This window comes from Physeter macrocephalus, chromosome 2 (assembly GCF_002837175.3).
Source record: "Physeter macrocephalus isolate SW-GA chromosome 2, ASM283717v5, whole genome shotgun sequence".
Taxonomy (NCBI): Eukaryota; Metazoa; Chordata; class Mammalia; order Artiodactyla; family Physeteridae; genus Physeter; species Physeter macrocephalus.
Window position 1 is genome coordinate 20,201,464 of NC_041215.1, and position 23,981 is coordinate 20,225,444.

The 23,981-nt window shown below is 47.8% G+C and overlaps 1 protein-coding gene across 1 annotated transcript in view; it reads left to right on the forward strand.

The window, feature by feature from the left end:
• ACER1 (alkaline ceramidase 1) overlaps window positions 1-23,289 on the forward strand; it is a 25,779-nt gene extending 2,490 nt beyond the window's left edge. Inside the window, 7 exon segments of the mRNA XM_007109357.4 lie at window positions 11,860-11,974; window positions 12,058-12,199; window positions 13,050-13,187; window positions 16,296-16,433; window positions 22,679-22,692; window positions 22,695-22,787; window positions 23,189-23,289. Coding sequence (XP_007109419.2) covers window positions 11,860-11,974; window positions 12,058-12,199; window positions 13,050-13,187; window positions 16,296-16,433; window positions 22,679-22,692; window positions 22,695-22,787; window positions 23,189-23,289 — 741 coding nt within the window.
• The last annotated feature ends 692 nt before the right edge of the window (window positions 23,290-23,981 follow it).

A 23,981-nucleotide genomic window follows, 5' to 3' on the forward strand; every position in this document is an offset into this window, starting at 1 on the left:
TCCGGACGCGCAGGCTCAGCGGCCATGGCTCACGGGCCCAGCCGCTCCGCGGCATGTGGGATCCTCCCCGACCGGGGCACAAACCCGTGTCCCCTGCATTGGTAGGCGGACTCTCAACCGCTGCGCCACAAGGGAAGCCCCCCTAGGCAGGTTTTTAAAAGCATGTTTTGATCTAGGTATGTCAATGAAAGACCACATATATAGCAGAAAAATTTTAAAAATCTGTTCACATGGATTTTGTCACGATCCACTTAGGAATCACAGCTCATAATTGGAAAACAGTGTTCTCTGAAGAATCTTTTGCTTTCTTTTTGATCTACGTTCAAGGAGCTCTGAGCCTGGGGTTGGAGGAAGCAGAGCCCAGCCCAACACACGGTCAGGGTATAGACGAAGGACGCACTGGAGCACCCGGCTTAGGTGTTCGGAGGCTTCTTGGAGGAGGGCACCTAGGCGTTGGCTTTTGCAGGATGAATAGGACCTCGCCAAGTAGGGCAGGAGTCTGGGAAAGAGAGCAGAAGAGAAGAAAAGGATGTGCTAAGTCCTGGAAGGAAAAGAGGGACAACCAGTCTGGGAAAGTATGTCTCTGTGGCTAAAATATGGGGAGAGATAAAGATGAAGTTGTCAATGCTGAGTTGGAGTGTTTGAAATTTATCCTGTATTCATTGACGGACTCATTCATTCAACAAAAGTGCTGTAAACCAACCTGTGCTGGGTGATGCCGGGGTCCCAGAGAGGCTCAGTGCCCCCAGGTTGTTGGGCTGGTGGTTCAGAATTAGAAAGGGACACCCCCCATAGTTAGCTCGTGGCAAAGGGAGAAAAACAGGGGGCAGATGTGAGATGTTGAGGAACCATGGGGTGGAGCGTGAGGCCTCTGTTTGTTGAATGGGGAGGGAACCTTGATGCTTAAGGAATGGGTGAATGTTCTCTAAGGTGTATGGGTCAAAGGAAACAGCATATGCAAAGGTCTTGAGGTGAGAGAAAAGAACTGGTAGCTTCAAGCCAACGCCCAGGCTGCCTGCCTGAGGGGGAGGAAACGAAGGAGAGAAAAAGGGCTGATGAGGTTTCCAGGGGCTAAATCAGGAAAGCAGGGCAAAAGAGTGCGTGCTGCATCGTGAGGGCACGCGGGAGCCATGGCTGACTTCGGAGCATGGGGGAGTTGATGATCTGGGGGCGGCTGGAACACCTGGCTGCATTTCACAGTCTAACCGAGAGCCAGGAAGGGCGATCCAACAGGAACAGAGGTCGGGGGTGTGGGAGGGGCTGAGGCTGGGGCAGGTGGGGCAGGGGGAGAAGTCAAGGTGTGGGCCGCTCTAGTTGGCACCTGTTTGCTTTGGCCTGGTGGCCTCCAGGTGTGGCCTCCTTCTGGGCTGCTGACAACTTAGGAGAGTTTCAAGTGGTGTGGGGAGGTGTTTCAAGGCCCCCCCTCCCCCCGCGGCTCCCAGAGGCAGCTGTGCTGCTGAATTTCTTCCCTGGGATCCTGCCAAAGCTTCAGAAGCTCCGCATCTCATCCTCTCTAGAAAACTCCCTCTCAGATGCTCAGATTCAGAACAAAGGGATGGTGTGCCTGGCGTGGGGAACTGCGTAGGAAAGGCACAGAGGTGGAGATGAGTATAGGGGGAGTCTGGGGGGTGGGTGGGTATCAAAGAGACAGGAGATAAGAGCGGGGAGGGTGTGTGGGAGGGTGTAGGCTGCAGTGCACACCTCCGACAGCGTCCCCACCTTCTTTTCCGACAGCCTTGGCACTGTTGGCCTCTGCAGTGTGCTAGTAACTCCAGTCTCTCTCTTCCCTGGATGCCGTGTGACCCAGGAGGGAGGCCCGCCCCTCTCTGAGCGCCTGGCTGTGACCAGCAGGTCCCATGAGCTCTAAACCACACCTCCCTCTTCTGCCTTTCTCCTCCTCAAAACTCACAGCAACAGGGCTTCCCTGGTGGCGCAGTGGTTGAGAGTCCGCCTGCCGATGCAGGGGACACGGGTTCGTGCCCCGGTCCGGGAGGATCCCACATGCCGCGGAGCGGCTGGGCCCGTGAGCCATGGCCGCTGAGCCTGCGCGTGCGGAGCCTGTGCTCTGCGACGGAAGAGGCCACGACAGTGAGAGGCCCGCGTACCGCCCCCCCCCAAAAAAAAACACCTCACAGCAACAGCAATTAATTACAGGGCACCTCTTGTATGCCAGGTCCCGCAGAACCGAGGAGGGCGTGGTTCCTGTCCTCAGGGAGGAGAGATGCGATTAATTGAATAATTGCACGCATGAAACTGGTTATCATGCTCGTGATGCATCCCAGACCCAGCCTCGATAGGTCCCTCTGGGCCTCTCTTCTCCTTCGGAAAAACAGGCATCGCTGATCCACAACCTGCTGGCCTCCCGGGGCTGACGCTGGGGTCAGAGTGAAATGACCCCTTTATTTCACTCTTCATTCATCGGGAATTGGTGCAGCCGGTCACTGTTTCAGCTCTGGGGATGCAGTGGTGATCAAAGCAGACAAAAATGCCTGCTCTCATGGGGCTGGTGTCCTGGGGGATGGAGGAGACAGGCAATAAACAGGAGTCAAGAGTATAGGATGCCAGGGGGTGGTACACGCTAGGGAAGAAAAACTCATTCATTCATTCCTTTTAAAAAAAAATTTTATTAATTATTTATTTTTGGCTGCGTTGGGTCTTCGTTGCTGTGCTCCGGCTTTCTCTAGTAGTGGCGAGCGGGGGCTACTCTTCGTTGCGGTGCGCGGGCTTCTCATTGCAGTGGCTTCTCTTGTGGCGGAGCGCGGGCTCTGGGCACGCGGGTTTCAGTAGTTGTGGCTCGCGGGCTCTAGAGCGCAGGCTCAGTAGTTGTGGAGCACGGGCTTAGTTGCTCTGCGACGTGTGGGATCTTCCCGGACCAGGGCTCGAACCTGTGTCCCCTGCATTGGCAGGTAGATTCTTAAGCACTGCGCCACCAGGGAAGTCCCCGTTCGTTCCTTTTATTCAGCAAATATTTACTGAGTACCTATGCAAAAAGGGGATTTCTGTGAGGTGCTAGTAATTTTTGACTCATAGGACCATGGAGAGGATGATACAGCTACTGGACATCCCTAATGTCCATCAGTGGATGAATGGATAAACACAACGTGCTCCATCCACACAATGGAATATGATTCGGCCTTAAAAAGGAGTGAAGCACTGACACATGCTACAGCGTGGATGAACTTTGAAAACATGGTGCTCAGTGAGAGAAACCAGACCCAAAAGACCACACAGTATGCAATTCTGTTGATATGAAACATCCAGAACAGGCAAATCCACAGAGACCGAGAGTGGATTCGTGGTTTCCAAGGGCTGGGGGAAGGGAAGGGAGAGTGATTGCTAATGGGTACAGGGTTTCCTTTCGGGGTGATGAAAATGTTCTGGAATTAGCAATGATGGTTGCACAACATTTGAATAGATTATGTACACTTGAAAAGAATGAATTTGATAGTCTGTGAATTATATTGTAATTTAAAAAATAGAGGTATTTAAAAAAACTCACAACTCCTGGCACATCCTAAGCATTGAATAAGTTGCAGCTATTTTTATTGTTGTTGTTAGAAGTAAATATAGCACAGAGAAATGAGAAAGTTTTAATACATTAATTTTATTTGACATGAATTTTGTTAATGTCAAATAAAATAGCACTGTAATCCGCAAAAAATTCTTATTCTCCGCATTTTACAGATGGGGGAAATAAAGGCTCAGAGAGGGTACATTCCCCTCCCAGGGTTGCACAGCATGTGAATTGCAAGCGTGTGAATGCTGGGAGTGCCAGAGTTAAACCCCGGCCACCTAGTCTCAGAGTCTCTCACTTATCCACAGTGCTGGGAGGCCACTCAGTTACTGAGTGATTCACAATGTCGTGTGCATCTTAATTCATGCAAGTAAGTCCCATGTGGAGAGGGACTCTGGCTGGTGATCCATGCCCCCGGCCCAGCACTGACATTCACGTGCATGAGAGGAATGGATGCATACGGGGGTCCTCGGCAGGTGACAGGGCCAGGGGAGTGTGGTGGGAGTTTGAGCTTTGGCCCTGGGGAGAAAGAGAAAGGGGAGGTTTGGCCACGGTTGTTTTTTTTTTTTTTTTTTTTTTTTTTAATTTTTTACTGTAGTTGATTTACAATGTTGTATTAGTTTCTGGTGTACAGCAAAGGGATTCAGAGATATATATATATATATATACTTAGATATATACAAGTTCTTATATATAAAAAGAATATATACTCTTTTTCTTTTCTTTTTTTTTTTTGGCCGCTCCACGCAGCTTGCGGGATCTTAGTTCCCCGACCAAGGATTGAACCCGGGGCCCCGGCATTGAGAGTACGGAGTCCTAACTACTGGACCACCAGGGAATTCCCTTTTTCATGTTCTTTTCCATTGTGGTTTATTATAGGATATTGAGTATAATTACCTGTGCTGTACAGTAGGAGCTTGTTGTTTATGTATTTTATATTCAGTAGTGTGCATCTCAAACTGTAATTTATCCCTCCCGCCCCCGGCCATGTTTCTTGATTTGACTGAGTCAACAGATTTTTCTTGAGTGCATGCCAGCCTACTGGGTGCCCAGCGTGATAGGCTTTGGGGACACAGCTGGGGATAAAACAGGTGTTTCCTGTCCTCATGGAAGTCACAGTCTGGTGGGGAGGGCAGCGATGATAAAGCAGTAAACAATGAAATCAGTGGAATCCTTCAGTGAAGCGGTGCCTCAGGAGAGAAGCTGTGTGTGGAGTGGGTGGTGCGGGCTGTGTGGTTTTAGCCCAGTGTGTTTGGGGTAAATGAGAAAAAGGCTGAGGTGAGGCGTCTACTCAGGTCAATCCCATTCCTTCCTTCCTTCCTTCCTTCCTTCCTTCTTCTCCCCACCTTCCCTCCATCTCTCCCCCTTTTCCTCCTTCCAGTCCTAAGGATCCAGCCACATCCACTTACCAGACGTCCTGCTGGGTACGGGTGATCAAAACATCAAAGCATTCCAGAATAATAGTCACCCCGTGGTACACAGCACATGCATCAGACACATATGTGCATTATTGACACGTATTCTTTGCATGCATTATTCGCTACAAAAATTCACTGAGCACCTACTGTGTGCCAGGCACTGTCCTAGACACCTGGGGTTTGCAGCAGTGAACAAAACTGCCAACCCCCCTGGTCCCGTGGCGCTCAGTTCTCGAATCCTCACCGTGGCGCTCGGAGATAGGGCCTCTGTTTTATAGAGGAGGAAAATGAAGCATAGAGCATCCCCCAAACTCTGACTGGATACACCGTAAAGGCAGTGACTTTGTTTTCAGGCACTGGTAAGGTCCTTGAGCACATAGTAGGTACCGAAGGAATGATTGTTGAGCAAATGAATGAATGAATGAAAGTGAAGGCACCTGCTGGGGCTGGGACCCAAGGAATCCAGCTCACCTGTGTCCAGAGCTCAGGACTGGCCACGATCTCGGGCGGGTACCTTGCCTGCCTCTCTGAGTCTGGGTAGGGCTGGTGGTTGGGAAACGCGGGGGCCCAGCCCCAGAGGGCAGAGAGGGAGACGCTGGTGTCAGGGTGGTCTCTGATTCTATCAGAAACCCCGGCGCCATTTGGAGCCCATTAATTAAAGGCATTGTCCGTTGCTCTGTCCTCATTCTGCACGCTCAGGGACGTTACTGAGAACACCTGTCTTCATCCTGCAGGCCACTTAGCATGGAGCATCGATACCAACCACAAGCCTGTTATTATTATCTCCTTCAACAGTAACAAGAGCAGCAGCAGCCTTTGCTATTTCTTGAGCCAAAACCATGTCCCTGGCAAAGTAGTTTTTCAATGCCTGGCCTCATGCATCCCCCGCCCCCAACAACCTTCATGGTAGCATTGATGATCCTCTCCTATTTCACTGGTGCAGGAAAGGGGGACCCAGAGACACCAGATCACACAGCCAGGAAGCAGGGGAGCCCCCTCTTCATCTTCACCACCCATCTAGTCCTCCAATCTTTCAAAGCAGGGGGTCAGAGCAAACTTCGGAGTCCCCCAGAGCTGTGCAACCTCAGAGAAATCGCTCCACCTCTCTGAGACTCAAGCTCCCCATTGCCGAAGAAGAGCTAGAAAGTCGGACCTTGAGGGGGTGTGCGAGGATTAAGAACAATCTGTAAAGTCAGGCCGTCAATAGCTTGGAAAGTGACAGTTGTAGCGCCTTCTATTCAGAACTTTCTAGAGGCAAGACCCTCTGCCAAGTGTTTTCATGTGTGTGACAGGTGATCCACCTGAATTATTTTGAGATCCAGCCAACAGGATTTATTGAGCACCTACTGTATTCTGGTTCCTGAGCTTATAATGGAGAAGGGGGAAGCCACAAGTCCCCATTCTCAAAGCCAGGTTTAGCGGGAGAGCCAGACAGTTCCAGAACAGCCAGACAAGTGTCAGGAAAGTGGGATGGCACAGGGGCACAAAGGAAGGCCACCTGACCCTGCCTTGGGGGATTAGGAAGGCTTTAGGGAGAAAGTGATGCCCAGGTTAAAGGCAGAGTCGTTGGCCTGGCGAAGAGGGGTAAGTATATCTGGTAACAAACAAACAGTACGTCTGGTAACTCCTGGAGGTTAGAGTAAGTATGGCTCATTCAGAACTGAGTAATTCCTTCCACCCAGATTATAAAGTTGAAGGTGGAGAAAGGTGAGTTATGGAAGGAGTTTATAAGCCAAGCTTAAGAATCTGGATTTTATACATGAGAGTCACGGACGTGTTTTAAGTGGAGGCTTAAACAGTTTGGGAGGCTGGATGGCTTGGCATCTTCAGCCATGCCTGATTTGCCCAAGGGCTGCCGTTTGGTTGAAGGCAGATTTGTTTGGGGTTTTGCCCATTCAGTATCCATGGCCCCATTTTCCCTTCATCAACCACCTGGTTATGGTCTCGGTGGGATGGTCAATCAAGGTGGTCCCCCTCCTCTGGCCAAGGATGGGATGTGGCCCAGGCCACGCTCTCCAGAATTTGAAGCTTGGGCTCGGACAGAAGGACTGGACACAGTTGTTTTCATTCATACCCAAAATTGCCCCCTGAAGAGATTGTCCATTAGAGGGTCAGAGCTGGTCTGGTTTCTGGTTTTCCTTGTCCTCTGCAATTCCTTTGATGAATGAGCTCCCCATAATAAATGAACGAATGAATGAATGAATGAACGAACGAATGAATGATTTGGTTAATTAAATAAGTAACCACACACACACACACACACACACACATTTATATTTATAGTGTAAGTTCACCAGAATCATTTTCTGTTGCTTGCTACCAAAGAACCCTAGCTAATATTACCAATGCTGATGGGTTTGTTGGATTCAGGCAATAGAAAGGTAGCTTAAGCAAAAACCAAAACAAAGAAACAAACCAAAGGGGGGGGAGGGGGAGAAAGAAAGCATTGGAAAGATTGTGGGATATCTTAGAAAATGGAAAGAGTTGTTTTGGGAAGGCTGGGACCCAGGGTAGGTGTGCAGGATTCAGCAGAAGGGCAAATACTACCCTCGAGTATTTGCTGTTTTTTTCCTCACCCTTGTCTTCTCGTGGGTGGCAAGATGGTTGCCATTTTTTTTTTTTTTTTTTTTTTTTTTTTTTTTTTTTTTGGCACGGACCCGTGTCCCCTGCATCGGCAGGCGGGCTCTCAACCACTGCGCCACCAGGGAAGCCCGGTTGCCATATTTTAAACATCATGACAATATCCCAGGGCCTCTTTAGAGAGTTGCCAATGGTGCAACACAATTATGGTGACTCCCGGGCTTTGTGTCTGCTCCAAGTTTCAAATTCCCCAAAGAAAAGTCTGATATCCTGCTTTGGGATAGGTGTCTATTCCAGTGGGGTAGGGTCTCATGATACAGACAGGGAAGGTCGGGGGTGTTCTGTGTTCTGGGATAGGCACTGTGAACTGGGTGACCCTCCTAGAGATGTGTTTGACCCTGTCCATTGACAAACACCACAGAACTTGGCATGGAAAACAAGGACATAGGTGGGACCATGGGCTGGGAAACCAGTTTGCCAAGGCTGGGTTCTCAAACTGTGACCTTTGAGCTGGTTCTACCATTGCCCCAGGAGAGCTGGGGACTTTCCTGGAATCAGGAGGCCTCCTGTCTTGGGAACCTGTACAGGTGCCCAGGACCTAGGCTAGTAGGTGCTGACCTTGTATCAGGTGAATGATTTTCCCCACACCCACCACGTGCCCTGTATTTTTGAGTCAACATCGTTAATACTGGGGTTCTAAAAAATAAAAGAGCATCCTAGTTAAGAGGGTGCTGTTTCTTCACTTTCTAAGATGGAATGCAGACAATTTAGGAGACCTTTACAAGGGGAAGATTTTTAGGGGGAGGGAAGGGTGTCATTGAGTGAGCAAGCTGGTTGAACTCAAATTGGCAGGTGGATTGAGGCCATGAGAACACCTGTTTCTGAGCCCATGTGAGATACTCACTGTGACCCCAACATATCTGGGGGAGACTTTGAGGGGCATCGAAGTCCTGCATCAGCAGTTGGGGACTTTGAGCCACTGAAATTCTGGTGCAAGTGTTCTTGTGACCTTAATTGTATTTATGAGTCCAGTGAGGTTTGGGGACCTTTGGGTCAACAGCATGAAGAGGCAGGTGGTGTTATGCATATGTCAGAAATGCAGAGATGGCAGGTTAAGGGATCGAAGTTACCTTCTCAAGGCTCCTCAGTTAATGAGCAAGGGAACATGTATCCAATCCCACACCACTTGGATCCCAAAGCTCGTTCATTGGAATGCTTTGGTTTCAAATAAAACACCCAACTAAAACCGCTTAAATAGAAAGGACAATATCTTTTTTTTTTTAATGGAAGTTGGAGGTAGATGGTTCCAGAATAGATTAACTCAGAGCCCAGTATCATCAGGCTACTTGGTTCTTCCCATCTTTCTTCTCTGCTATCCCTGGAGAAGTGGTCCTCAAAATATTGTCCAAGCACCACCCTGCTTGGTGTCCTTAAGTCCCTTTCAGGGTTTCCTCAAGGTCAAAATTATTTTCATAATAATATTAAGGTATTATTTGCCTTTTCCCACTCTGATTCTCTCACGAGGGTACAATGGAATCTTCCAGAGGCTGCATGACGTGCGATGACATCATCTATCTGATAGCCAAATGAATGTGGGCTTGTGTAGTCACGTGTCTTGAAAGTTTTGGGGTTTTAGTTTCTAATAAGGTAAATCTTGATAGATGTAACTCACACAAGCAAAAGCTCTTTAGGGTTCTCAGTAATACTTAAGAATATAAGAAGTTCTTGAAACCAAAATGTTTGAGACCACTGTCCTCAAGTATTTGTTTTTGCTGTCAACCTTGTTTCCTCATGGGTGCAAAATGGCTGCCACATCTGAAACATCACAACAATCTCCAAAGGCCTTTTCACTCAGTCTGATTGCAGTAAAGAGAACTTTCCCAGAAGCCCCTCATCAGATCTTCCATCATGTTTCATTGGCCAGAATTGTATCACACATTCATTCCTTAACCAATCCTTAGCAATAGGGATGATCTATGCCCTGGGGCTAAATCCTACCTCCCTAAAAGCCATGTCTTCCTGATGCCTGAACAAAATTCTGGTTTATTTAACAAGGAAGAAAGGGGGGAATCTATAAGTTAAGACATAAGTCCAGCTGCTGTAGCAGAGACCCAAAATAATAATGGTTTAATGAAGATAGAAATTTGTTTCTCTCTTACATAACATCCAGTCATAAGCTCCCCAGGGCTGGTGTGAGAGCTTTGGGGTACCAGAGATCCAGGCTCCTTCTATATGGTTGTTTTCCCATCTCTAGGCCATTGCTGTCATCTGTGTGGCTCAAGAAGCTATCCCACCACATCTGCATCCCAGTAGAAAGGGATTAAGGGGAAGGCACACCCCTTCCCTTTAAGAAGACAACCTAGGGCTTCCCTGGTGGCGCAGTGGTTGAGAATCCACCAGCCGATGCAGGGGACACGGGTTCGTGCCCCGGTCCGGGAAGATCCCACATGCCGCGGAGCGGCTGGGCCTGTGAGCCATGGCCGCTGAGCCTGCGCGTCCGGAGCCTGTGCTCCGCAGCGGGAGAGGCCACAACAGTGAGAGGCCCGCGTACCACAAAAAAAAAAAAAAAAAAAAAAGAAGATAACCTAGAAGCTGTACTTATGCCTTGTGCCCATGTCTTACTGGCCAGAACTCAGTCACACGGCTGTGTGGAGCTGCAAGGGAATCTGGGAAATGTAGTCTTCAGCTCGGTGGCCTTGTTACATAGGAGAAGGAGAGAATCAGATTAGCTTGTGCCCATTGTTATTCCCCTTTGCCTCCCAAGAAGGATATGTCTTCCTAATACTGAACCAAATCAGTTTGGTTAAGGAGGAAGAAAGGAGGATGGTTGTTGAGTGCTCAGTTCCCACTGTCTGCCATAACTGCCATATTCTTAGTGGTCATTGTTAGTTATTTGAATCATGTGTTATTATCAAACATCAATTGAGGTCTATGAAGCAATTTCTGCTTCTGTGATAAACAGCACTCTGATTCTTCTCTCAAGAAACTCACGTGGGATCTCTCTTCAAATCCTGGATTCTCCACTTACTGGCTGGGTGACCTGGGCTGGACCATTTGACCACTCAGAGAATCAGTATCTTCTTCTATGGTGTGGTGATGTACAGCCTACCTGGCAGGGTTGTTTTGAGGATGAGAAAAGATTCTGGGAATAATAAACCTTGCCTGGGCCCCAGAACATTGTGAATGTCTAATTATGAGGACACAAATCACTAATCCACAGACAACATAGCTGTGCAATCATGGGGTTCTGGACAAGGCATAGCTGTGCTGTACCAGCTGGCCTCCATGCACCTTTCTCCTCTCCTACCCCAGCCCACAGTAATATTTCCTCTTTGTCTCAGCTAGCTAATGTTGCATAACAAATCACCCTAAAGTTTAGTGGCTTGAAACAATGACCACTTATTTATTTATTTATTTTTGCTCATGAATCAGTAATCTGGATAGGGTTTGGCAGGGACGGCTCATCTATGTTCCACTTGGCAACTGTTGGTGTGACTTGAAGGGGGGAAGGGGACTGGAATCATCTGAAGGTTCATTCACTTCTGTGTGTGGTAGCTGGGCTGGGAAGAGTCAAACTGCTGGGGACTGGAATAGCTGGGGCTCCTCCAGCATCTCTCTCGATCTCTCTGTGGTCTCTCCACATGGTCTCTCCAGCATGGCAGCTTTAAGGGTACCCCGTCTTCTTGCATGGTGGCTAGAGCTCCATTGTCTCGTACTCTGAGATAGCGACCATCAGGTGGAAGCCACAGTACTTTTTTTGACCCAACCTCAGAAGTCATGCCCCATCACTTCTGCTTCCTGCTGTTTTTTAGAAACGAGTCACTAGGGTATTGCACTGTCTTTCCTTGTCTACAAGGCCAAGGCCAACTCATGACCACCAAGTTTGCATTTCAGTCCACAAGACGTAGAGTGCAAGCCTTAAGCTGCTTCTTAAGGACTGACCTGGAAGCAATAGATTCATTTACATTCCTATCCCATTGGCTAGACCAGGTCCCAAGTCCACAGTGAGCTGCAAGGAAGGCTGGGATATGTAGTCTTTCGTTGAGTAGCTGGACGCCCAGCTCAAACTTGGGGAACACTATTGCCGAAAGGAAAATGTGGAAAGTTAGTAGATAGACTTTGCCACATGCATTGAATGAATGAATGAACCCATAGAATAATGGATGGAGTTATGGATCTACTGATGACTGGTTGGCTGTTAAGGTCAGCTGAAAGATGGATAGACCCTGGGTTGATTAACTGCCTGAAAGGTGGTAGGTGACTGACTGGGTAATGACTAAGGGCAGCCCCCCCAGCTCCTCCTCTGTCTGACAACCCCCTCTCCATATTTCCCCCTTCCTTCTCCAGTTCAGCAATGTCACCTTCTTCATCTTTGGGCCTCTCATGATGTTTCTGATGCACCCATATATCCAGAAACGTTCCCGCTACATTTATGTCATCTTCATCCTCTTCACAGTTGTAGGTAGGTGGGGGGCTGGGACAGTGGGGTAGTGGGGGTGGGAAGGGACAATTCCCTTGACCACCTGCCTTTGTCTTTTGCTCCAGGTCTGTTCTCTATGTACTTTCACATGACACTCAGCTTCCTGGGCCAGATGCTGGATGAGATCGCTATTCTGTGGCTGCTGGCCAGTGGCTACAGCATATGGATGCCCCGCTGCTACTTTCCTGCCTTCCTAGGAGACAACAGGTGGGGCGAGGGCCGGTCCTCTGTCGATCTTGCTGGAGCCCACCTATCCTCTGGGTCCCCTGCCCCGGCCCTCTTGGGGTGTTTGGAATCCTTCCCCTCAACACCCCAGGACTTTTTCCTGACCCTGCCTGATCTAACTGGACTTCCAGGGACCCCTCTTCTGAGTGCACTTGCGACCCCTGCAATTCCTCCCCTTATCATACTGCTTATTTGGAATTCTTCTTCTGATCCCACCTGGATAGCTGGGACCTTCTCCAGACCCTGTCTGAACCCACTACGGGGTCCCAGAATCCCATGCCTAAGCTTACCTGGGGCCCAGAGACCTCTTCCCTGAGCCTGTCACCTGGGTTCCCTGGAATCTTTCACTGGATCCTCTTGGGCCCCTTTTTTTGACCTCAAGACCCATCTGAATCTCTCTCCTGACCCTGTGTGACCCACTGGAGCCCTCCAGGACCCCTCTCCTAATAGCCACTGGGACCCCTGTAGTTCCTTCCTTAATCCCACCCGGCTCACCTGAATCCCTCACCTGAACTCACCTGGGCTCTGGAACCCTCTTCTGACCTAAGCCCCCTTGAGCTTCCCTGAGACCCCCTTGTCATCCTACCCATCCCCTACCCCGGGACCCCCTTCGGACCCTGCCTGTGCCCACCTGGGTTCCCTGGGAAATTTCATGTGATCCTCCTGGGACCCCTGAGACCTTTTACTGAGCCCACCTGGGAGTCTTAAGACCATTTTCTAAGCTTCCCTTTTCTCATCCATCTTTGCCACAAGAGCGCCCTATGGCTCTGCCTAAACCCCACAGGAGGACCCCCCCCAACCACCCGCCACGGCTGAGCCCTTCTCTCCCCAGGCCCCAGTACATCTGCCTGGTCATCACCGCCACCGTGGTCAGTACCTTCCTGTCCTTCCTGAGGCCCACGATCAACGCGTACGCCCTCAACAGCATTGCCCTGCACATCGTCTACATCGTGGCCCAGGAATATAAAAAGTGGGTGGTGGCTGCAAGTGCCCGGGGAGGGGGTTCCCCTTTCCCTTCCAAGAACCGCGCAGCCCCCGCCAAAAAAAAAAAAAAAAAAAAAAACACCTTACTGTGTTAAAGAGGCGATGTCCCTTCCCCAAGATCATTCACCAAATAGGGGCAGGACTGGGGTTTGAACCTAAGGCTGTCTCTGACTGCAGAGTTTGTCGTTTTTATTCTGAAAACCCCCCAACACACATACAAGCGGAGAGCGTTGTATCACAAACCTCCATGTGCCCACTAACCAGCCCCAGCAAACATTAGCATTTTGCCGACCTGCGTTCTATGTTCCCCCCGAATTTCATATAATGTCACCCATTCATTGCTCAGGGTTTCACTCACCTGATAAAGAATTATTATTTTTAACCCATACTAAGTCTTAGCAGGCTAGAGAGGGGACTCTCAAATGGGGCCATTTGAGGAGAGTTGAATAAAACGTTTCTTTACAAAGGAGAGGGCAGACTGTAGGAAAATCACTAGGGATCGTTTAGAAGCTCTGTGTTAATAACGGTGGGATTCTATGATCATCAGGAGACCTGGGATGGGGAGTGATGGGAGGGAGTGATTGCAAGAGTCTGGAAGGAGAGAGCTCGCAGAGAGGGGTCTCCTTGGCAAGAGCTGTGGCCTCCAGTTGTTGGTAGCAGCCAGCCTGAGCCAATCCCACAGGGAGGTTGTGTGGACCAAATCCAGGGGCTCCCTTGTCCTTGGGCTTCCAGTTGGGTTGGCCGATGGGGAGCCCCAGTAGGGAACCAAAGGGTGGGTGGAGGATACTGTTGGAATATTTATTTTGAGGTCCACATAGCTTAGCTCCCCTGCCCCTGCTGCACCCTGAGACACAGGGCAGAGTGGAGAAAGGGAAGGATCTAGAGGGACAAATAGAAGATCCTTCCTTAAAATAGCATCTAATACCCATTTTGCACTGAACTTTCCTCAGTTTCCCAAAGACATCTTCTTACACCTGGTCTTGTTTAAATCAGAAGGCAAACACAGTCTCTCAGACCTTCTTTATTCCGTAGCAGTCCCTCCCTCCCTCCCCCTTTTTTCACGCCTCTGATTTGATAACAGAAGATCGTTTGTCCTGTAGAACATCCTGCATTATGGATTTGGCCGACTGATTCCTGTGGTTTCTTCCTTTCTTTTTTCTTTTTCTTTCTTTCTTTCTTTCTTTCTTTCTTTCTTTCTTTCTTTCTCTTTCTTTTTCTTTCTTTTTTTTTCCTTCTTCCTTCTTTATTTTTGTATTTCCTGAAAATTAATAGATCTAGATTTAAGTTTAATTTTTTCATTTCACGTGTGGCACTGGTTGCTGCTTGTTCCAGCCAATTAAGACCCCATGATGAATGGTTGTCCCACATTTAGTGCCATTAAGATTGATCAGTAGATTCGGATGTTGTCATCCAGACCCTTCATTGTAAAGTTTTCTACTGACCTTTCCCCTAATGATTCCAGCAGCTGTTTCATGCCGTCTCCATCCTCTTTCTTTCTTTCTTTCTTTCTTTCTTTCTTTCTTTTTCTTTCTTTTTTTTTCCTTCTTCCTTCTTTATTTTTGTATTTCCTGAAAATTAATAGATCTAGATTTAAGTTTAATTTTTTCATTTCACGTGTGGCACTGGTTGCTGCTTGTTCCAGCCAATTAAGACCCCATGATGAATGGTTGTCCCACATTTAGTGCCATTAAGATTGATCAGTAGATTCGGATGTTGTCATCCAGACCCTTCATTGTAAAGTTTTCTACTGACCTTTCCCCTAATGATTCCAGCAGCTGTTTCATGCCGTCTCCATCCGTGATCTCATTAGAGGGTGCAAAAGGGTGATTTTCAGATTCTATTATTCCTTCTGCATTGATTATCTGGAGTTCATCCATCCAGATGGAAGGACTTTTGCTCATCAACCTTGAAATACAGTTTGGACAGGAAAGACAGGATAGGGCACTGATTCTTTCCCTTTTAAAAATCAATTTCTAGAGCAATGAGTTGGTGCCTTAGCCATCTCTAGTAAGGACCAATGAAGTGGTTTTTTCTTTAAGTATTATTATGAACTCATGGGTGTTTATATCTCTGAAGTGTTTCAATCCATTGCAGTCACTATCCTATATTTTTAACTTTTTATTTTGAAATAATTACAGGCTCAGAGCAAGTTGCAAAAATAGTACAGAGTCCTGTGTACCCTTTACCCAGATTCCCCCCCTGCTCCCCGAATGGCAGCGTCGTATGTAACCACAGTCCAGCCTCAAAAAGGAGGAAATCGACAATGGGACAATACTGTTAACTAGAGCACAGACTTTATTCAGGGTTCACTAATTTTAATTATTTTTTTTTTTGGCCACACTGCCCAGCATGCAGAATCTTAGTTCCCTGACCAGGGACTGAACCTGTGCCCCCTGCAGTGGAAGCGCAGAGTCCTAACCACTGGACCGCTGGGGAATTCCTTAGATTTTACCAATTCTTAGGATTTTTTTTTTTTTTTTGGCGTTCAAACTGTCCCATTTTAGGCTAGCGGGCAGGGCTTGTGCTTTTACCCATAAAGGAGTTACTGCCTCATTAATCCCTGATAAGCTGTTTCCTAAGGGACAATGGGTTAGCTCTGCTGTTTGGGAAACACAGATTCTAATCTTGAGTTGTCCTGAGACATGGCCTCAGAGAATACACCCTCCCACACACAGACACATATTCTCATAGCCACAGAGACATAAATTCTCATGCACTGACCCACAGGGGCACACATACTTACACCCCAAAACACAAACACGGAAAGCCTTGTTGGTTACAGGTTCTGCATTCTGATAAACCTGAATCAGACCCCACTTACGAGCTGTGTAACCTTGGGGTGGGGCTGGGACATACTTAATCTCGCGTGCCTCAGTTTTCTCATCTACAAAATGGGAATAATAGCATTGTTGTGAGGACCCGGCATCTTGTTAAGTGCTCAGCAAGTGTTAGCACAGATCTGGCCCTCTCCCTGCTTGCCCCCTTGATCCTTCCCTCCTCCCAGCCTCATCTCCTTGGATGGAGGAGTTTCCCATCAGCTCCTTTGGGCCCTGCTAGCTGAGTCAGGCTCTGATCTCCCTCCTTCCCTCCCTAGGACCAGTAATAAGGAGCTTTGGCATCTAATCGAGGTCACCATGGTTTTATGGGCTTTTGCGTTTACTAGCTGGATCAGTGACCGCTTGCTTTGCAGTTTCTGGCAGTGGATTAATTTCTCCTACCTGCACAGCATCTGGTAAGCATTTGCCCTGTGGTCTTGGGCCCTAGAAGCAGAAAATCTCAGATGCCAGAGCTTGGAGCAGGAGCCTGGGGGCAGAGTGGGGGGGCACAGATACTGGGGTGTGTGTGTGTGTGTATGTATGTCCCTGTGTGTTGGGGGATGGCGTAGTCAGGAGATCAGGTCCAGGAGGTCCTTTGGGGTGGTCAGGGTCCATGAGAGGTAGGGAGAGGCGGGGATGAGAGCATCAAGTTGGCTGCAGGGGCATCTTGTCCCCTCATCACCCTGTCACATAGGCATGTACTCATCAGCATCACCTTCCCCTATGGCATTGTCACCATGGCCATGGTGGATGCCACGTATGAGATGCCGGACAAAACTCTCAAGGTCTGCTACTGGCCTCGGGACACTTGGCCCATGGGGCTGCCCTACGTGGAGATCAGTGATGACAACAAGAGCTGCTGAGGTCCGCCAGCTTCTTGACCACCCAGCCACCTGCGTCTGGAGGACAGAAACCTGAATGGGGAGACTGAGAGACACTCGCAGTTCCACCCTCCAGCTCCATGTCCCCATCCTCCTGGCCCGCCGTGGCCCCATCCCGAGGCAGGGGATGGACAGCACCTCTCTGTGCTGTAGTCTGATGACCCTGGGCGGCTGCCTGGCAGAGCTCCCCTCCACAACCTGCCCCTGTTCTCCTTCACTTCCTCTTCTGGGTTCACTGTCCTCACATGACCAGGCTGGATGACCTGGTGCTGTGATTCTGTGGCAGCTACTGGGAATGACCTCAGGCTGGGGCTTGGTCCCCGGGCAATTTATAAAGAGTGGCGGTCACTATGAGACTCTTTGGACCTGTCTTTGGCTGTGCAGTGTCACTGGTACTTGGGGGTCATCCCAGAGAATGGACATGTTTTCCAGTCACCTCATTCTACGCTCACACATGCATGCAGAGACCTCACAGATCTTCACACAGGCTCACACGGGCCCCCATGGACTTGTGGGGTTGACAGCAGAGCAACTTGGAGGCCAGGACTGGGTGATTTGGGTACTGTTGGGGCACGGGCATCAGTACGGGAGCTGCAGTGGCTGGTGGTACAGGCTCTCCAAGTGAGGGGAGAAGGGGAGGGTGATTTCCATGGCGGTTAAGAGCCCAGGGCTTGTGGTCAGGCAGATGTAAGTCTGAATCCTGCTCCACCATCTCCTACTTGTAGTATCCGGGGCAAGCGATTTTTTCCTGCCTCTGAAGTTCAAGGACCTGGTCTGTAAAACATTCCTTCCTTCCTGGGATTTCTGTGTAGATAAAACAAGATAACATATAAAGTGCTTAGCATGGAGTCTGGCAAACATCCATCCATCTACTCATTCTTTAATTTATCCATCCATTTATCCATCTTTTGACTGTCCATTGAACTATCCATCTAGCTATCCTTTAATTTACTCATCCACTAATTTATTCCTTCATTTGTCCGTCCTTTTATCTGTTATCTATCTTTTTTAGCTACCGCTTATTCATTAACGTATCATCCATTCATTGAACCATCCATACATCCACCCACTCACCCACTTATCCATCTATTCATCCATCCATCCATCCATCCATCTATCCATCCATATATTTATTATTCATCCTTCCATCATTCATTACTCATTATCCTTCCACCCACCCATGTATCCAACTGTTAACCATCCATCCATCCATCTATATTTAGCCATCCATTTATATTCATTTATCCTTCTGTCTAACCATTTGTTTAATTATTTATCCCTCCATTCATCTATTTTCCCACCTGTTCATTCATTCGTTCTTTCATTCAGTCAGTCATTCGTCTCTTCAACAAATATGTACTGAGTTCCTACTATATGTTTGACACTAGTCCTTGTCTATATTTGGCCATCCATTTATATTCATTTATCCTTCTGTCTAACCATTTGTTTAATTATCCCTCCATTCATCTATTTTCCCACCTGTTCATTCATTCGTTCTTTCATTCAGTCAGTCATTCGTCTCTTCAACAAATATGTACTGAGTTCCTACTATATGTTTGACACTAGTCCTTGGGGATATATGACAACAAAGACGTGCAAAGTCCCTCCCCTAATGAGGAAGACATACATTAGATGAATAAAAAGACACATAACCAAGGCACTGATGGGTGCTGCAAAAAAGATAAAGCATGGTGATGTTCTCAAGACCACGGGCTGGGGGAGCACCCATTTCATATGGGTGATCAGTGGGGAGTGCACTTGCCAGCTGAGCCCTCAATAACAAGGAAACCAGCCATTCCAAGAACTGGGCAAGACCATGACGGGCAGACGGAATGGCAGGTGTGAAACTCCTGGGGTGGGAATGAAGTGGAACAACAGAAAGGAAGCTGTGGTTGGAGCTGAGTAAACGAGAGAGAGTTCAGAGTAAGAGGTTCTTAACCTGGGGGGGGTCTGGGATGGATTTCGTATCCATGAACCACTTGACGTTCTCTGCAGAAGATGGGTTTCTGGGCATGTTATCTAAGCCCCTGGATTGCATCACTCCAAAAGGAGAAGAAGGAAGACCATCTGGCCTGCTGGAGAGATGGGGGACATTGGAAGGAGAGGGGCCCCTCATATTTACATGTCCATGACACACAGCATGGAACCTAATCACCCTCGACCCCCCTCCAGACAGACAAGAATAGTCTCATTTTATAGATGTGGCTCAGAGAGGGCAAGCAACTTGCCCAGGCCCCCACAGCCTGGACTTGAACCAGGACTGTCCTTCCCCCAAATTCCTTGCTCCACAGTGAGTCAGAAGAAAGACTGTATTTGGATCTCAGGTCTCCTGCTTCTGGGTCTTTCTGACTTTCTTGTTCTAGAAACCAGAAGTTCTTCACCTATGGCCTCAGGATGGATTGTGGTGGGAGAAGGGGGTGGAGATGGTGGGAATTTCGACAGACTTGTGAGTTGTCTGCAAAATGTTGTGTCCTGGTGTTTCTGGTGGGGAGAGCAGCTGTGCTTCCATGATATTCTCTAAAGGGCATCTGACACTCTGATAGTTAAGAATCTCAATTCAAAGTCTTCTGGGGGCAGGCAGATAGAAGAGCATCTGCTTCCTACTCCTCTTGCCTCTATCCCTAAATGCATGGCCATGATTTGTCCCCAGCTTCTGTCTCCTGGCCCCTGCTGACCCCTCCTTACAGCCTCCTCTTGGGGCATGGAGGCAGTGGGTAGGTAGGAAGGAGGCCTAGGTACTCATCCAGAGTGTAATTCTAACTAACCATGGGACCTTGGCAAGTCCCAATCGCCATCATGGAGGACTCTGGGTGGCAAAGGACAAAATGTTCAACTCTAGCTGGCTGGAATGACAAAAGGATAATCAGCATATATACCTTTGAAGTTAGCCTGCTGCAGGTATGGCTGGATCTAGGCTTCAAATGATGTCACCAGGGCCAGGTTCCCTCCATCCCTCTGGTCTGCCTCATGGGTAGGAGGTGGCTGCCAGCAGCACCAGGCTTCTAGCCTTCCAAGTAGAAAAGTATACACTAAAGCTCCAAGAGCACATGAAAAGATGCTCAACATCATTAATCATTAGGGAAATGCAAATCAAAACCACAAATATCACTTCACACCCACTAAGTTGGCCATAATATTTTTTAAAGGCAGTAGATAAGTGCTGATGAGAACATGGAGAAATTGGAACCCTTGTGATTTGCTGGTAGGAATGTGAAATGGTATTGCTGTGGTGGAAAAGAGTTTACTGGTTCCCTAACAAGTTAAACATAGAATCACCATGTGATCCATCAGTTCCACTCCTAGACATATACCCCAAACAATTGAAAACAGGTATTCAAACAAATATGCATACAGAAGTGTTCATAGCAGCACTATTGATAAGAACCAAAAGGTGGAAACAACCTAAATGTCCATCGATGGATAAACAAAAGTGGTGCATCCATACAATGGAATATTATTTCTCCTTAACAAGGAATGACGCTCTGACACATGATACAATATGGATGAAGCTTGAAAATATTACACTCAGTGAAAATCCAGACACTAAAGGCACATATTCTATGATTTCACTTATACGAAATGTCTAGAACAGGCAAATCCAGAAGGGCAAAAGCAGATCAGTGGTTGCTAGGGGCTGAGAGGAGGGAATGGGGAGTGACTATTAATGGGTATAGGGTTTCCTTTTGGGGTGAAGAATGTCTTGGAAAACTAGATAGAAGTGATGGTTACACAACACTGGGAAGGTTCTAGATGCCCCTGAATCATACGCTTTACTATGGTTCATGGTTAGTTTTACGTTATGTGAATTTTACCTCAATTAAAATTTAAGAAAGCTCCCAGAGTCACTCTTGGCTGGTGTTAGGTCATGCCCTCTCCCACCCGCCTCCACTGATCCCAGCAGCGAGAAGGATGCAGCCCTTTGAGTGGCCAGACTTGGGCATGTGCTTCCTCTGTGCGGGGTGGGGAGCCTCACTCTGACTATGAGTCTGATTGGGGATAAGAGGGACCAAGAGGGGGTCGAAGTCCTCTCTGAAGCTTTGTGCCTGTCATGAGTTGGCATCCTCCCAGAAGGGCTGCCATTTAAAAATTCACACAAAGGTGACTTACAGGCTCATACTGGAGGGAGCCCTCAGATCAGGGACTGTTGCCAGAAAATTAAAAAAGGGAGAATGATGCTGGGAGGGAGAAAATTGCAAATGTCCAGTGTAGTGCCCTTTTCTGGGGAAATGCCTTGTTGCACATAGTTTTGATCTGCTCCCAAACCATGCATGGCTCCCCACCGCCTATGGGATAAGAGACAAGTGCCTCAGTGTGACATTCAAGCTCTGCTCTGAGTTGAAGTTAATCTGGGGTAGGTCTCCAACACCCCACTAGGCTCTGCTCCAGCTTGGTCTTATTCGATACCGCTGTGAGTGGCTGTGTGTACATTTGTGGCTGGCAGGAAACGGGAAGGTGCCGGACACGTGCCGAAGGCCAGAAAGAGGGTTCCAAAAGAAGTCTCAGAGGGCTGAACCATCTACAAGGTGAAAGGTAGGGGAATTAATACCAAGTCCTCCCTTTGGGTGCAAATAAACTGGACCACTAGAGGGCGATAGAAACCGAATATAGCAGTTCAGTTACAGACCGGAAGCTAGACTCCCCAGGTCCAAAATGTTACTTTCTAGCTGTGGGACTTGTGCCTGGATTTCACTGTTTGTAACATCGGGATAACATGTATCAATCATGCATTCTGCCAAACGCTCAAATTACTATTTGCTTTTTGTTTCTTAAGATCTACTCCCTTGGCTCACACTGATGTATTTAAACAGGAAACATTGGGTCACTTCCAGAAGTCATTTGTCATAGATCAAAAATAACCATAAAACTAGTTACAGTAACAACAAAAAGTGTTATTAACTGCAGCTCAGTGCTTCTTTTTATTTTTTGGCTGCGTTGGGTCTTCCTTGCGGCGCGTGGGCTTTTTCTCTAGTTGTGGCCAGCGGGGGCTACTCTTCATCGCGGTGCCGGGGCTTCTCATTGCGGTGGCTTCTCTTGTTGCGGAGCACAGGCTCTAGGCACGCGGGCTTCCGTAGTTGCAGCACGTGGGCTCAGTAGTTGTGGCACTTGGGCCCTAGAGTGCGTGGGCTTCGGTAGTTGTGGCACATGGCCTTAGTTGCTCCACGGCATGTGGGATCTTCCCGGACCAGGGCTCAAACCCATGTCCCCTGCATTGGCAGGTGGATTCTTAACCACTGCACCACCAGGGAAGTCCTGTTAACTGCAGCTCAGTGATTCTTAACCCAGTCTGCACATGAGAATCCCCAGCTGATTTTTAAAAAATTTTTATCGAATTATAGTTGATTTGCAATGTTGTGTTAATTTCTGCTGTACAGCAAAGTGATTTAGTTATACATATACATACATTCTTTTAAAAGTTCTTTTCCACGATGGTTTATAACAGGATGTTGAATATAGTCCCCTGTGCCATATAGTAGGACTGTGTTGTTTACCCAGCTGATTTTAAAGAAATGTCAGGGGCAGGGTGGAGATACAGATAACAAACTAGTGGTTTCCAGAGGGAAGAGGGGTGGTGGGAGGGCCAAAATAGGTGAAGGGCATAAAGAGGTACAAACTACTAGGTATAAAAAAAAAGTTACAAGGATGTAACGTATAGCACAGAGAATATAGCCAATATTTTGTCATAACCTTACATGAAGTATAATCTATAAAAATATTGAATCACTATGTTGTACATCTGAAAATAATATAATATTGTAAGTCAACTATATCCCAATTTAAAGTCTATACTCCAGACTGATGAAACCAGAATCTCTGAAGGTGGGCCTCGGGCACTGGTATTTTTTGAAGCTCCTGGAGAGACATCAATGAACAGGCAGGGCCCTATACCAGGTAAGTCACCTGTCCCAGGGTCTGAACTCTTGGTCTGTTCTCTTGTCATTAGGAAGGTAAGAGGGTGCCAGAGAGGAATTCAAGAGATGTGAACACCAAGCCAAGACTTTCTTCTTGAAGGAATTAGAAAGACTAGAAGAGAAATCATCAGGAACTAACCTTCTCACGATGTGATTCACTATTATTTCATGTCATGCAACAGACATTTTTTTTGAGCAGCTACTATGTACCAGGCAGTGTGTTCAGGGTAGAAACAGAGTGAGCAATGGGGAGATAGGGGAGGTCTGTGCCTCCCTGGCCCCTTCATCTGTGACCTTGTAGATATTTATACAGACTTTGGGCTTTACTTTATTTAACAGCAAATTAAATAAACTTTATCACTATCATCTATAATTACCCAGGACCTGGTCTTCAGTTATTGGAGTTAATAACTGTGGAAGATGGTATATTTTCCAGAATGGCTGCAACCACATCTCCCATTCCACATGTTCTTACAATGTGACCTTTACGCTCCTCTGTGAAGGAGCCCTTGAATGTGGGTGGGCTTAGTCTATGGTGGAAGTGACTCCATGTGACTTCTGAAGCTAGTTCATCCAAGGCAATGCAGCTATCTCCTGATTTTCTTGGGACACTCACTCTTGGAACCCAGCCACCATGCTGTGAGGAAGCCCAAGCCACCCTGTGGAGGAGCCCACATGGAGAAGAACCAATAGCTGGCACCAACTTGCTGGTGTGGTGAGTGAGCTGTGATGGAGAGATTCTTCGGCCTCAGTAAGTTCACATCATGAGGGGCACAGAGAAGCTGTTTCTGCCAAGTCCTGCCTGAATTGCAGATGCTTGTAACATTGGGATAACGTGTATCAATCATGCATTCTGCCAAATGCTCAAACTACCACTTGCTTTATGTTCTTCTTTAAATCTACTCCCTTTGTTCATACTGAAGTAAATAGGAAACATTGTGTCACTTCCAGAAGTCATTTGCCATGGATCAAAAATAACCACAAAACTAGATACAGTAACAACAAAAAAGTGTTATTAACTTCAGCTCAGTGATTCTCAACCCAGACTGCACATGAGAATCCCCAGCTGAACTTAAAAAAGGGGGGAGGGGGAGGTGGCCCTGTCTTACTCCAGACTAATGAAACCAGAATCTCTGAAGGTCCAACAACTGGGTCCCAACAATAAGTGATTAGT